The sequence below is a fragment of the Arvicanthis niloticus genome, chromosome 4 (genome assembly GCF_011762505.2).
Source record: "Arvicanthis niloticus isolate mArvNil1 chromosome 4, mArvNil1.pat.X, whole genome shotgun sequence".
Classification (NCBI taxonomy): domain Eukaryota; kingdom Metazoa; phylum Chordata; class Mammalia; order Rodentia; family Muridae; genus Arvicanthis; species Arvicanthis niloticus.
In genome coordinates, this window is record NC_047661.1 from 88,096,523 (window position 1) to 88,109,768 (window position 13,246).

The 13,246-nt window shown below is 41.7% G+C and overlaps 1 protein-coding gene across 1 annotated transcript in view; it reads right to left on the reverse strand.

Moving 5' to 3' along the window:
• Positions 1 to 13,246, reverse strand: part of Eeig2 (EEIG family member 2) — a 58,546-nt gene that overhangs the window by 30,578 nt on the left and 14,722 nt on the right. Inside the window, exon 2 of the mRNA XM_034500172.2 lies at positions 2,710 to 2,830. Coding sequence (XP_034356063.1) covers positions 2,710 to 2,830 — 121 coding nt within the window. The remainder of the gene's footprint in view (positions 1 to 2,709; positions 2,831 to 13,246) is intronic.

A 13,246-nucleotide genomic window follows, 5' to 3' on the forward strand; every position in this document is an offset into this window, starting at 1 on the left:
TCATCCAGGAAGAGGGAATCTTAATTGAGAAAATGCTTCCATCAGGTCGACTGGAGACAGGCCTAAGGGGGCATCTTCTTGATTAATGATTGATGGGTGGTGCTACCCCTGGGCTGAGGTGTATAAAGAAGCTGACAGAGCAAGCTATGCAGAGCAAGGTAGTAGGCAGTGTTCCTCCATGGCCTCTGCTTCCGTCCCTGTCCCTAGTTCCTGCCTTGACTTCTCTTCACTCGGTGACCAGTACGATGAAGTGAACTTGTCCCTCCTCAGGTTGCTTTGGCCATAATGTTTATCACAGCAGTGGGAAGCAAACTAAGACACATCCCAGTGGATATATCAAACCCTCATGAGGAAGGGTTCATCTGAGGTATGTCCTGGTGTAACTGGCATTTATAGTCTCTGTTTATCTTACTAGAGTTTGAGCTTATTTGATTTGTAGGTGGGCTTTACTTTAAGTTGGTTCTATGTTTTGTTGTTCTTAAGATGCAAAGACTAGCACATCATCCTTCAGGTTCGTGATTAGAAGTATATTCAGACAGGGTTTCAATGAATGAGCACAGTCAAAGCAGCACAGTGGAGGCAGAATGCTTTGTTTTGTCAGGGCATCCCTACACTCACAGGCAACCAAGGACTGACTCTTTAGATTCAAAGTCCGACTTGCCCAAGGTCTCACGGTTGGTACGTTGCAGCATGCTTGGGGCTCAAAGTCATGTTGGTGTAAGCTCACATCTGCATTCACTGTGCCAAACTTCCTCAGCAGGAGCCTCTGCTCAATTACCATTGCTCCAAACACAACTATTTCCATGAAGACTTAAAGGTGTAAATCATTTCTGTACACATGCATTTATTATATTCTAACTGAGCGTATTAAGCAATATAAAAAAAGGCTGGAATATGGCCACCCGTGTCATAGTGCTATCAATGCATTCAAAACATGGGATGGCAAATCTAAGAATATAGTTTTTTATCTGACACAGAAAGATGCAGGCTGGAGTGGAAAAGAGCAAAAGGACTCTCATTCTAAGTCTTTATCTTTGCCAACACATACTTGTACCTTGGTAACTTAATATGTATATAAAGCTGGGCATGGTGGCATGCCTGTAATTCCAGTGCTTGGGAGACAGAGGCAAGGAGGATCACAAGTTTGAGGCGCGTGCAGGCCATGTGTGAGTTCCAGGCCAGCTTTAGCTATCTAGTGAGTCCTTGTTTCTGAAAAATTAGAACAAAAAGGTGGGTATAAAATGTAAGACACAATATTGGGTCTTTGTTTATAAAGGCAAAGGCATGTGACATAGCCTAGGCTGGCTTTAAGTTTGCTGTGTAGCTCACGCTAGCCTTGAGCTCAGGCTATACTCGGGATCTTCCTGTCTCTGCATTTCCAGTTGCTCTGATTACGGGCTTTCCACTATCAGGCTTGGCTATGAAGTTCCTATTTTAAAGCTGACAGTTAATTCATTAATAGTAGTGATTAGTGGATTGTTCTTTTTAAATAAAAAAATCAGGATCTTACATGTACATTTCCTCAATCTCATACATAAAAACAAAATGGATATAAACAAAGACAGAGATTTGTGTTTGAGTCTTCCCTTTACCATTTATTAACAATGTAATACATTTATAAGTTTGGGCAAGTTACTTCATTTCTCTGAGCCTTGGTTTTTCTGAACATAAAGAAAAGGACACCTGATTCCAAGACTGCTATTAGGTATAACTGACTGAAGTCCCTGGAACTGTACCTATTAAAGAACAGAGGTTTGTTGAAATCTGGTCCAGATTCAGATCAGAGCCCCTCTCAGCCAGGAAGCTGCTCCTTGCAGTAGATAGTACGTAACATGAAGACCTTCAACTGGTCAACATGCAGAGAATAAGAGACTTGGGAGTACTCAGCTGTAAACAGCATGTCGATATCACACCCTCCCCACAGGACCCAGGCATGAAATTGCATGTCGATATTACACCCTCCCCACAGGACCCAGGCATGTGTGGGAAGAGGTGGCAGACAGGAGCCAGAGGTGGTGGACAGTTTCAGGGAAGTACATTAGGACAGATGCACACGGGACTCATCGATTGTGACCAGCACCCACAAGACCTGCACCACCTCCATCCAGCTAAATCCCAGAATTGGGGAAGGGACATGAAAAAAAGTCCAACTCCTAGTTGACCAGCTGAGGAGATGCTGGTAGATGCTAGCTGCTGGGAGAGGAGCATCAGGTTTCTTTAACGATGCACCACACTCCAGGGCAGGCCCCGCTCCCCAAGAACAGCTGGGCAACACAAACTGAAGGGATCAAAAACCTAAGAAAACTCAAAGTTAGGTGGGCGGGGCAGTGAAGGCGCAGAGGGTATGTGTAGGAAGTTTGGGGAGGAGTGTGAGCAAAATACATTGTATGAATTTTTCAGGGAATTAATGAAAATATTATTTTTAAAATACATACAAAAGTAAAGAATGAGAGTTTAATAAACTTCTATTACAGACATGCACACTCCTAACCTAATACAAGTGTGGTTAATACTCATATGTACTCTGAGGTTGTTTCTGAATCTTGAGTCATAATAACCTCAGGTTTTCTACCACATCTTCCAAGGAAACTTATTACTGTAAGTGTGAAGTTACAGTTCTACCATTAAAGCAGATCTAGATAAAGTGAGTTGGTGACTGTAGCTAATTATGGTTTCTGAAAGGGGAGGAATAATAGGCTATTTTTATACCTTCCGTACAGACACTCTGTAGATACAAGGATCCAGGATGCCGGTGGAGGCGCTGGCACTCATTTTGCACATAAACGAGAACTTCTTTCTCCAGTGAACACAATTTGCTTGCACCACCTCCCTGAATAGGGAAAAACAAAAACCGAAACGCCAATTAATTACTATGTTAAAAACACTCAAAATCTCACTTAAGTCTACAGAGCAAAGTTAGATAGAAGTCAGTGTTTGTAGGTGTGGAGAGATGGCTCAGAGAGAAAACTGCTTGTTGCAAGTTCAAGAACTTGAGTTTGGACCAAGCCGGGTGTCTGCAATCACAGCATTTGAGAGACAGGGAACTCCTGGAGCAAGCTGACTACACAAATGGCAAGCTCTGGGCTCAGCTAGAGACCCTGACTCTATAAAGGAGATGAGCACCTCAGGTGCTACCTGACTTCCACACTCCAGCACACACAGGCACACAGACAAATGCAACTGTCAGTATGTGCAAGCAGTGGTACAGGAATAACTGGCTATTCAAAATGCAAAGAAGTTAACTTACTCATCCATCAGTTTAAAATGAGTCTTCAATGTTCATTTACTTCCTGTGTGCTGAGCATGCTTCTGAATGTTTAAAATACAAGGTAACAGACAGAATTTCTAACCTTGCAGGGCAAAAGACAGAGATACACACAGATACCCTACTTTCTCTCTAGCTAATTCAGCAACATGAACTGCATGTTTATAACATGGCACGCAATCTCACAGTAACTCTAAAATGTAGCTGCTATTTCCCTCAGTGCACAGATCACTGGACGGGAGGTGACTCAAGACAATTTAGTTAGCTCAAGCCATTAACTCGGAAGCCCCTTGCCCACAGCCCTAAATCTTCTGTTTTCCCTTCTCACCTTCCTCTTCTAAGTTTCCTGACTTTTGTACAAGATGTTCTCTTTATTCTTCTGTGTAGGTTCAAGGGACTTTGCTTTAGAAAGGAAAAATAATTTTCCTGCTTATGGAAAGAGATAGAAAATGGGGGAGGGGAGTGGTTATAAATAGAGAAAAATGGATAAAGCAAAGGGATTTCTCCACGGTTACTCATCAATTTAGTTAATATAGGCAACATAAAATTTTAATATGTATATTATTTTAAATATACTTTTTTTTGAGAGACGGGGTGGGGGTCCTCACTATATAGTCCTGCTGGCTGGAACTCACCATGTAGACAATGTTGGCCTCGAATTCAAAGAGATCAACTTGCCTCTGCCTCTAAAGTACCATCCCACCTGGCCTTAATATTTTTATCAATTATTGAGAATTTCATACAAGCATATAAAATTTTGGTATTTTGGTCACAATCACTCCTGCTCCTCCCCTAACTCTTCCTACATCCAGTCCCACTTCCCACTCCCCCCCCCAACTTCATGTCATCATCCTCTTCCTCTCCCTGACCCCCTGCTCCTCTTCTTCCCCTTCTCACAACTCACTGAATCCGACGTGTGCAGCCCATACACTCATGTGTATAGGAGCACCCATGGAGACACATCTCTAAAGAAAGCCTGACAGTCCGTATCCCAGAAATGTCATGCCTAGCTCCTCAGTCAGGCATGCAGGGTCTTGGGTCCTCCCTACTCCATGCTGGGACGTTGACAGGGTGGATCTTGTGCAGGCCACCACAGATGCTGTGAGCTCATGAGAGCAATATTCCTGTCAGGCCAGAAGGCACAGTTTCTGTCCGGTCCACCCTGCCCTCTGACTTACGGTCTTCCCACCCTGTCTCCTGTGATGGATCCAGAAAGCACGGGTATAATGACGTTGATTTTCCTAATGAAGTACAGAGTGAGATCATTTCTCTGGGGCAACAGAGGCTGATGGGTAAGGTGAGAATTTAGATAAATTTAGATAAATTCAGATTTAAAAAAGGAGGAAAGCACAAATGGGCTGAACACAACAGTGTGCCAAGTCGCTGCTGTTCTGAGAAGAAAATGGGTACGCATCAAGATCACTGCGGCTGGGTTTGTACAATGACCTTTTAAGAAGCCCAGAAACACTCATGAAAAAAGAAAGCCACAGGATCTTTAGTTCTTGTCTTCTTCACAGCATCAGCCATGTGTCTGGAGCTTCCAAAAAAGGCATAGAGATGATGCTGATGACCTGGGACCATCAGAAATACACCTCGAGGCATGTGCTTGCTTCTGTGACTAACACCACTGGGGTAGGATCAGGTATCCAAAATCAGATTTTTAAAAAAAAAAAAACATGATAGTTTATTATCCTTAGAAAAACACATATAAACTTCTAGCTATCTGAAGATAGCTTCTTCTTTCTCCCCAAAACTTACCAAGTTCGTTTGTTTTTGTTGTTGTTTGTATCATCTCATAGGTAGACAAAAACAAGCAGTCAGGGGCAGACACGAGTGGCAACTAATTTAGCAACGGAGGAAATCTGAACCTGATGCTGTAATGTGGAAAGCCAAGAGTGGAATCTTAAATTGGTTCTGAAACAAAATGAAGGACGGGCCAAGGGTGGAAGGATTGATCCACCGCTGTTTTAGAAGCAGCCAGATCCTGACTCTCGCAGGAAGCTCAGCTTATTCTCGAGATGGGGAACAGATGACACTCTAGCCTTTGACCCCAGGGCAGGCCTCAGGGGTGTGACAACAGCATATTGAAAGATGAGTCAGTGCTGACCCTTCCTCCTTAGCTGTTTCTGGCAATGCTGGAGACAGGCATGCATCCATCAGGAAAACTCTAATGAGACGGACACTGAGGACGCCCAACAAAATGGTTCAGCCATCTCAAATGTAAAAACCCAAGATGCCAAGCCCCCTCCACCTGCACAGAGCTTCCCTTAGCTTCAGAGCTGCAGTTACTTCTAAGCTAGCACCCAAGGAGAAGCTCTTACTGGGAGAAACAGGACAAAGTGAATAGCACAAACTGCAACTTCATCCAAACAGAGCTGACGCCAGAGGAAGATAAGTTCTCAAGTGAAAAAATATGGGCTGAAGTGATGGTCCAACTCCTACGCTGACCTTTGACCTCAACTCTTACAGCCAGGCATGTGCACGGGCCTCCCTGCCCCACCACACATACATGCATAGATACATGTAATAATAAAAAGAAATCACATCTACTATACAGGACTAAGATGTTCTTTAAAAACAACAAAAAGACTCAGACCCCTAAAACATGTTAATGGAACAGAAGTCCTGGGCTCAGCCTTTCTTTGCCATTTGGACTTACTCTACCAATTCATAGCCCAGAGGCTGGCCTTCACGGACTGCAAACCAGGCTTCCTGTCGTCTACCCTTACTGCGCAAATGGAGCAGCACCAGAAGGCTGAGGGCAGGGCGGAGCAAAGACAGCACAGCCGTCCCTCTGTCCTGAGGGCTGCCTCCTGCTAGGCGGATCAGAACAGACAGTTGTAGGGAACTGTGGTTTTCCACCCCTACCTGTTGACTTCCTCTTTAACAACAAAGCTTAGACTTTAAAATACATACATGTAAACCTCTGTTAAAGTAAAAACTGGGAAATTGAGAATATTACTAAGTACTGAAAAATCTCAAAATGAAACAAAGTTACATCTGGGAGAGCCAGCATGGAGACCCAGGCCTGTAATCCCAGTACTGAGAAGGAGGCTGAAGGAGGAGGAATCCAAGTTTGATGCCAATATGGGCTGCACTACAAGACCAGCTTAAAAAAAAAAGTATTTAACATTGAAAGCCATCATTTCCCAATTGCTTTAAATAGTCACCTGGTGAATATTCCTTATTGTCTAATATATGAAAACCAAACGACCTCATTTTGCTCAGCTTTCTGTCACTATAACCAATGTCTGAGTCAAATCAACTTATAAAAAGAACAGGTTGACTTTGCTTCATTGTTTGGGGGTTTTGGCCCACAATTGACTGGCTTTGTTGTGCGGGGCCTGTGGTAAGGCAGTATATCATAGAGAAAGCATGTGCCGGAGCGAAAGCCTCTCCACAGCGAGCAAGAGAAATGACGAACGGGCCAGACTTACACGATCCCTTTGGGAGCATGACTCCTAGTGACCTAAAGGCCTCCTACCTTTTAAAGGTTCCATTACCTCCTAACAGTGTCAAGCTAGGAACAAACCTTCACCACATGGTCCTTTGGATCCAATTCACAGCTGGACCTTAAAATGTCACTAAGCTAACTATTCTAGAAATAAAAGCAAAACACAAATACTTCAAAGCCCCCAAACACTGGTTAATGTTGTTATTTACTTATTTATGAAACATCAGTAATTCCCCAACCAAACTAATTAGAAACACATACTAGATTTTTATCTGTTTTGAAACACCCTTACAATGTGGCATATTTATAATGATTTCATGTACCAAATCATATGTGCTATCATTTGCACAAAAGAGTGTAGCTTCACCTGAACAACAACATTAAAGATTCCAAGTGGATTCTGCATGCACCTGTTATCCTTAAATACAATTAGGTGGGAAGTATTTCATATTTACCTAGTTTATCTAGAGAGTGGAGGAAACCGACAGGAAGTCTGGTAGACTTGGGGGGAAAACCAGGTTAATAATAGCGATATAAACATGGGCAGGATGCTCAATTTCTTCTTAGAATTCAATATAGGAAGCTGTCCAGAGCAGACAGGTCTCTAATGAAAATGAACATTAATACTGAAATTAATCATGTTAATTTCACATGAAATTGTCATGTCACTTCTAAGGATTTCTGATGTTTTGAAAACCAATTATCCATGTAAGGTAATCTGGACTGTTGCCTGTTAACTCCACTCAGCTATTTCTAAATAAAACATAAAGAACACCCTTATAATAAACTCCAAGCCATGAATTTGCTATAGTCCCTTAACTCACAGGCTGACCATCTCAAATCAGTTAAAAAAAGTTAAAGAAGGACTGGGTCTAAGCTTTGTATTCCTAAATGTGTTATACTGGTACAATGCCTATGAGAGTAACAATATTCATCTCACTCTTATATCACTAAGAAGCTCATGCCAATGAAAACCTTAAAATTTGTAATCAAAGTAAATTGTGCCATTTAAGAATTTATATCTTCATCTTGATATTAATTATACAGACTAGGCAAGAATTGCCACTTTCCTTCTACAGACAAATTACTGTCCAGAAAAGGACACACTTGCAGAATAGTCGACTGATTATATCTGCCTAGACAGAGTAATCAGCCCTTAATAGTTCTGCAGCACTAAGGTCTGTCAGATGATCCTGGGCCAGAAGGCAGAAGAACAGATGCTCCAACGTTTTGAAGTAGAACGAGTGTCCAGGTGCTCAGAGGTCTCTATAAATTGGCTAAGTTTTAGAAGCTATGCTTTGTGCTTCCCACAATTATAGTTAACTCAGTCATTCTGGATTTCTGACGGGGTTGAAAACTTATAGCTATTTACCTTGAGAGAAAAGATTTGAGTGGATGGTCGTCAGCTGACATTTATCCTAAAGGCAGGTTCAGAACTAAATGTTTTAGTTAGGATAGATGACAGAGGTGCTGGTTAGTCAACAAAAGGATGGACTGGGTATTAGGACTGTCTTGTACCTCACTGGTACAAATTGGCATAATTATGTTCTAATTGTATTTTGAGAGAAAAGTTTCATTTTAACAGGAAGGGTGATGTGTAGGAGGAGCTAAGGTAGGAGGAGTACTGAGAGGAAGAAAAGGAGTAAGAAGAGAAGAAGAAGGAGAGGAGAAGCTAGGTGATGAAAGAGAGAAAGAGGGGGGAGACAGGGAGGCAGATGTTCATGTATCTCCACCAGTCAAGATAGTTGTTATATCTAGGTTGGTTAGTGGGTTACACCTCTGATTGAACAATTCCAAACTTATAAAGCCTATGATTAACATTTTTTTTAAAAAAATGTATAAATGCAAAAAGGAAAAGGGGGCATGGGATAGGGGCTTTCTAAGGGGGGGATGGGGAAAGGGGACGGCATCTGAAGTGTAAATAAAATATTTAATAAAAAAATAATAAAAGAATTAAATGCTCTAGGAAGAAAAATCTCACATAGCAAATCTGAGTGGTTGCCAAAGGTTAGTGTGTATAAAGAGCACCCAGCATGTTATTAAAATGAAAATATAAGATTCATATCTATTTGAAGTCTCAATTCAATAGGTTGAGGTAAAGCAAAAATGTACCAAATATTTCTCTATGTGAGCAATATCTGGTGATTTTCATTTTTACCCAGATTTCAGCATAATATAATGTACTTATGTGTCAAATCTTTAAAATTAGAAAGTAAAAATTAGAATGATTGATCTATACCACAAAGTAGCTAGATCAGAATGTTGAAGCATCAGCATTTTAAAATGTATTGAACCCAAACTGATGTATAAATGTATTGTTTTGAATAAAAATAAAGAGAATTTCACTTATGACACACACACACACACACACACACACACACAAAAACCCATGGGCAGGGACTGTAGCATATAAGGAATGGGTTTTAATAAAGAGTATGGTGCTGCATCTTGCAGGGGAAAACCACACTTCTGGTTTCCATCCCTACCGGCTGACTTCTGCTTTAATGACCATGTTGACAGTAGGTACCGAGTGCTTTTGATACAGCAGACACCACACGTTTTACACATTGTAACACCACCCCATCTCCTTAGCATAGGAACTGAGCGAAATTAAGTAGCCTATCCAACTTCACTACTATGACAAAGTTAAACTGAATTTAAGGCACTATATAGAGTAGACCTATTCCACTTCCCAGTTATCTTCCAACATCCCAATCAGGTTTCTACCCCAGCACCCCACTGAAACTGCTCACTAGCGAGCAAGATTGCCAAGTCTGGTGGGCTCTTTAATTTTTTTTTTTAGTTATTTGTGTATTCATTATTGAGTGTATGTATGTCAGCATAAACGCATAAACATGCCCTAGCATGTGTGTGGAGGTCAGAGGACAACTTGCATCAGTTCTCTATCTACTGTGTGGATTCCAGGAATTGAACTCAGGCTGTCTGTTCCCCTTGGCAGCAAGCGCCTTTACCTGATGAGCCATCTTGCCGGCCCCTGATAGATGGCCTTTCTTAGCTTCATACTTCACCCTAACTGTACATTCTTGAATGAGTCCTGTCCCTTCCTAATTTTGTGGCTACTTGTTCTTAATTTCATGTTCCTGTCTCCTTAAACTGTTGGTGTCCACTAAGCTTATCTTTTTTCTCCAATGTTTTAAGTATTGTGCAGACACTTACATATTATATGTGCACACATATTATACAGCTAAACCTCTTTCTTTAGTGCTTGGATGCATAGTATCATCTGTTAACTCTTGGGCCTACCTGATGCCCCTGACCTAGAAGGACTTAAGTCATTTATCTATTAATCGTGGTACAGCAGTCTAACTCATCACATTAGTTGGGTAGTTAAACCAGTCAAGCCATTTGTTCAGGAGCACATGAGGAGACCATCAGTTGCTTATCCAGGGTCTCTCTTCTTCTTTAACATATCTAATTTTATGCCTAGCCAGTTAAGCCTATTTTACAAGTCTTCTTTGCAGCTGGTGGGGGAGGGGGCTGATTTTATGCTAAGGTGGTATCATTAGAGACCACTGGCTTTTACTTCTGGAAAGGCATGGTAATGGGGGGCGTGCGGGGACTGTCCTTTTACCCTCTATTCCTTTCTCTTGTCTGAAAACTCTCGTGACAACGGTTTCGAATGTCAGAAGCCATATTGAACCATGAGGCTACCCACATGAAAAAGTGCCTGCTGATAACACAGAGAGAGATGGAAGGTGGATAAACAGGGAGCCAGGGCTGTCCCCATTTACACTTCCCACCTTTATTATTAAAATGCTTGTTTTAGGTTTCATCTATGTAGGTGAACTCTGACACAACTGAAGTCTGATCACTCCCATACTCAGAAACCTGAGGGTCTCGATACTCTTTCCATGTGGAATGTACTCTCAGAATCCAGAGTCCTTTCCCCGTCATGGAGGAGTACTGTGTCCCAGCACTTGGGAGGCTGAAGCGAGAGGAGCATGAGCCCAACCAAGGCCAGTCTGTGCTACATAGCAATATTTTATCTCAAAAAAACAAAATCATAAAAAAACTAAGTAAGATTACTGATGATCTTACTATGTAAGATCAATGCTTTGATCTTACAAAATGCCTATTGGGAAAGCCCCGCCCACAAATAATCCAGGTTCACTTCCTACAGACGAAAACATCCAGCTGCATGAATTCTGCCTCCCAAGTATCAGAATAACAGCATATGTGAAAGACTCTGGAACAGGTCCTTATATAGGACAGTTTAGTAAGCCAAGCGATCGGGCTCGATGAACTAGATTTATTCAGTGTTTATTTGTCTATTATCTACTTCATGCTGTGTGTAACAAAAACATCTTATTGAAGAGAAACCCCAAAATGATTTTTTTTTTTTAAGAAAAAAAGCCCAAGTTGTACAATGGTGGTGCATGTCTCTTTAATCCCACTCAGCACTTGGGAGGCAAAGGCAGGTGGATTTCTGTGAGTTTGAGGCCAGCCTGGTCTACTGAGTGAGTTCCAGGAAGCCAGAGCTATACAAAGAAACCTTGTCTTGAAAACCGAAAACCAAACCAAACTGAAACAAAACAACAAACACGACACAACATTCGTACAACCCCATAAAATAGATATGATACTATTGTCACAGTCCCATGAATCCAGCCTGCCAACCCCAGTAAGCATTTAGTAAACAGCCCCAAAACTCCTGGTACCAGGTATAAATTCCTGGCCATCACTTTCTAACTGTTTGGAAATCAAGTCCTTTCCTATGTCTAGCATCATGATAACAATTCAGATTCTTAACATCATTTCCTTGAATCATTGCAAGGGCCTCCTTAGTGGTTCCTGCTCAAATCTATCTCCCTCAGATCTCCACCTGAGAGTGTGGTTCACACCTGCAATCTGCAATCCCAGCACTTGAGTTAACAAGGTAGGGGAGAGAAAAGCTTAAGTGAGGTGTTTTTGTTTTGTTTTGTTTGGCCAGCCTGCGCTACAGAGACCTTGTCTCAAAAAACCAAACCAAACCAAACCAAAAAAACCCCAAAACAAACAAACAAACAAAAAACCCCATGTATTATGTTTCCAAGGCCATTAGTCAGAGTTTTCTGTGGTAATCTTTGATGTATACACATAGACTTTGGAAAAAGCTGTCCAAATTAAACAGATCCAAAAAGCTACAAAGTTAGTTTGTGACATTTGTTATACTGATGGGTTGCCGTGGAAACCCACACAAACTACTTGTCAACGGGACGAAAGTCACATTACTAACTGCTCTCGGTTGGGTGAGTCACTGACTTCCTATGAGTTTTGGACGGTTGCTCAACCACTGTCTAGAAAGAAAGCGAAGGAATGTGATTTGTGTTGCCACTATGAAAAGCCAAACATTTCAAAGATGACATGATAAGGCTGTTGCAAAGAACATGAAATAAGCGGAGGACTCAGAAGAAGATACAGTTGCTATGGCCATTGTTGATGTTTCAAAGAATCAAAAGGAATCTAGGATGTGGTTGAAAACTTAACCGTAAACTGGAATGGAAGTTGATGGAGCCAGTCTTTGTGACCGAGTATTACACCAATGTCATCATTTTCCGGAGAACCCGAGAATGTGTACGCTGGGTGCTTATCCCACAACTTTGAGTTGAAACCCTGTCTCAGCTACCTGCCAGCTGCCACCCTGGCAAATTTGCCACATGAACAGTGCCTTCTCTGAGAACCTGGAGAGACCAAATAAATGATTACACATCGACCCAAACAGTTCCTGGGGTACAGGATACCTCGATAATAAGCATTAGAGGTTGTTATACAAGGCTACATGTACTTGTGAGTCTGTTTCAATTTGCCCACCAAAGTGAAAGACTGGCCAACTTTATAGAGATCTTTTCCTTGATATACTGGAGATCTATTTTAAAAGATGTGTAGACTCTGACAAAGAAGGAAATTTTGTGAAGTGAGGCAAAAACAAGTATTTGAAGACTGCGAGCATTAGTTAGATCTATGACTGACTTTTTAAAGTAGATTTATTTATTTTATGTATATGAGTACACTGTAGCTGTTTTCAGACACACCAGAAGAAGGCATCAGATCCCATTACAGATGGTTGTGAGCCACCATGTGGTTTCTGGGAATTGAACTCAGGACCTCTGAGAAGAGCCGTCAGTGCTCTTAACCGCTGAGCCACCTCTCCAGCCCAAGACTGACTGACTAAATTGCAACACAAAGGATAAGTGAATCTGTCAACTCCAGCAGCATTTTTAACTTAAGTAAATGCTCGGCAGTAATATTATGAGGAAAAATTGTGCAGTAGGTTTTGCTTTATTCATTCATTCACTGATTCCTTTTATGTGTGGCTTAGGTAGTGAGGGAGGTACCAACCCCCTTCAGATTCTTCCCCTTGGAAATGCTCAGTTTGCAGACAGATGTATAGAGAGAACTTGAGAGAGAGAGAGGTAAGGACTGAAAACATGAACGTGAGTCTTCACCATGGGAAAGGATGAGGCCAACTGAGGAGAGTGATAAAGGAGAAAGGGAAGGGGACAGCCTGTGGGGCCACCAATATCAGA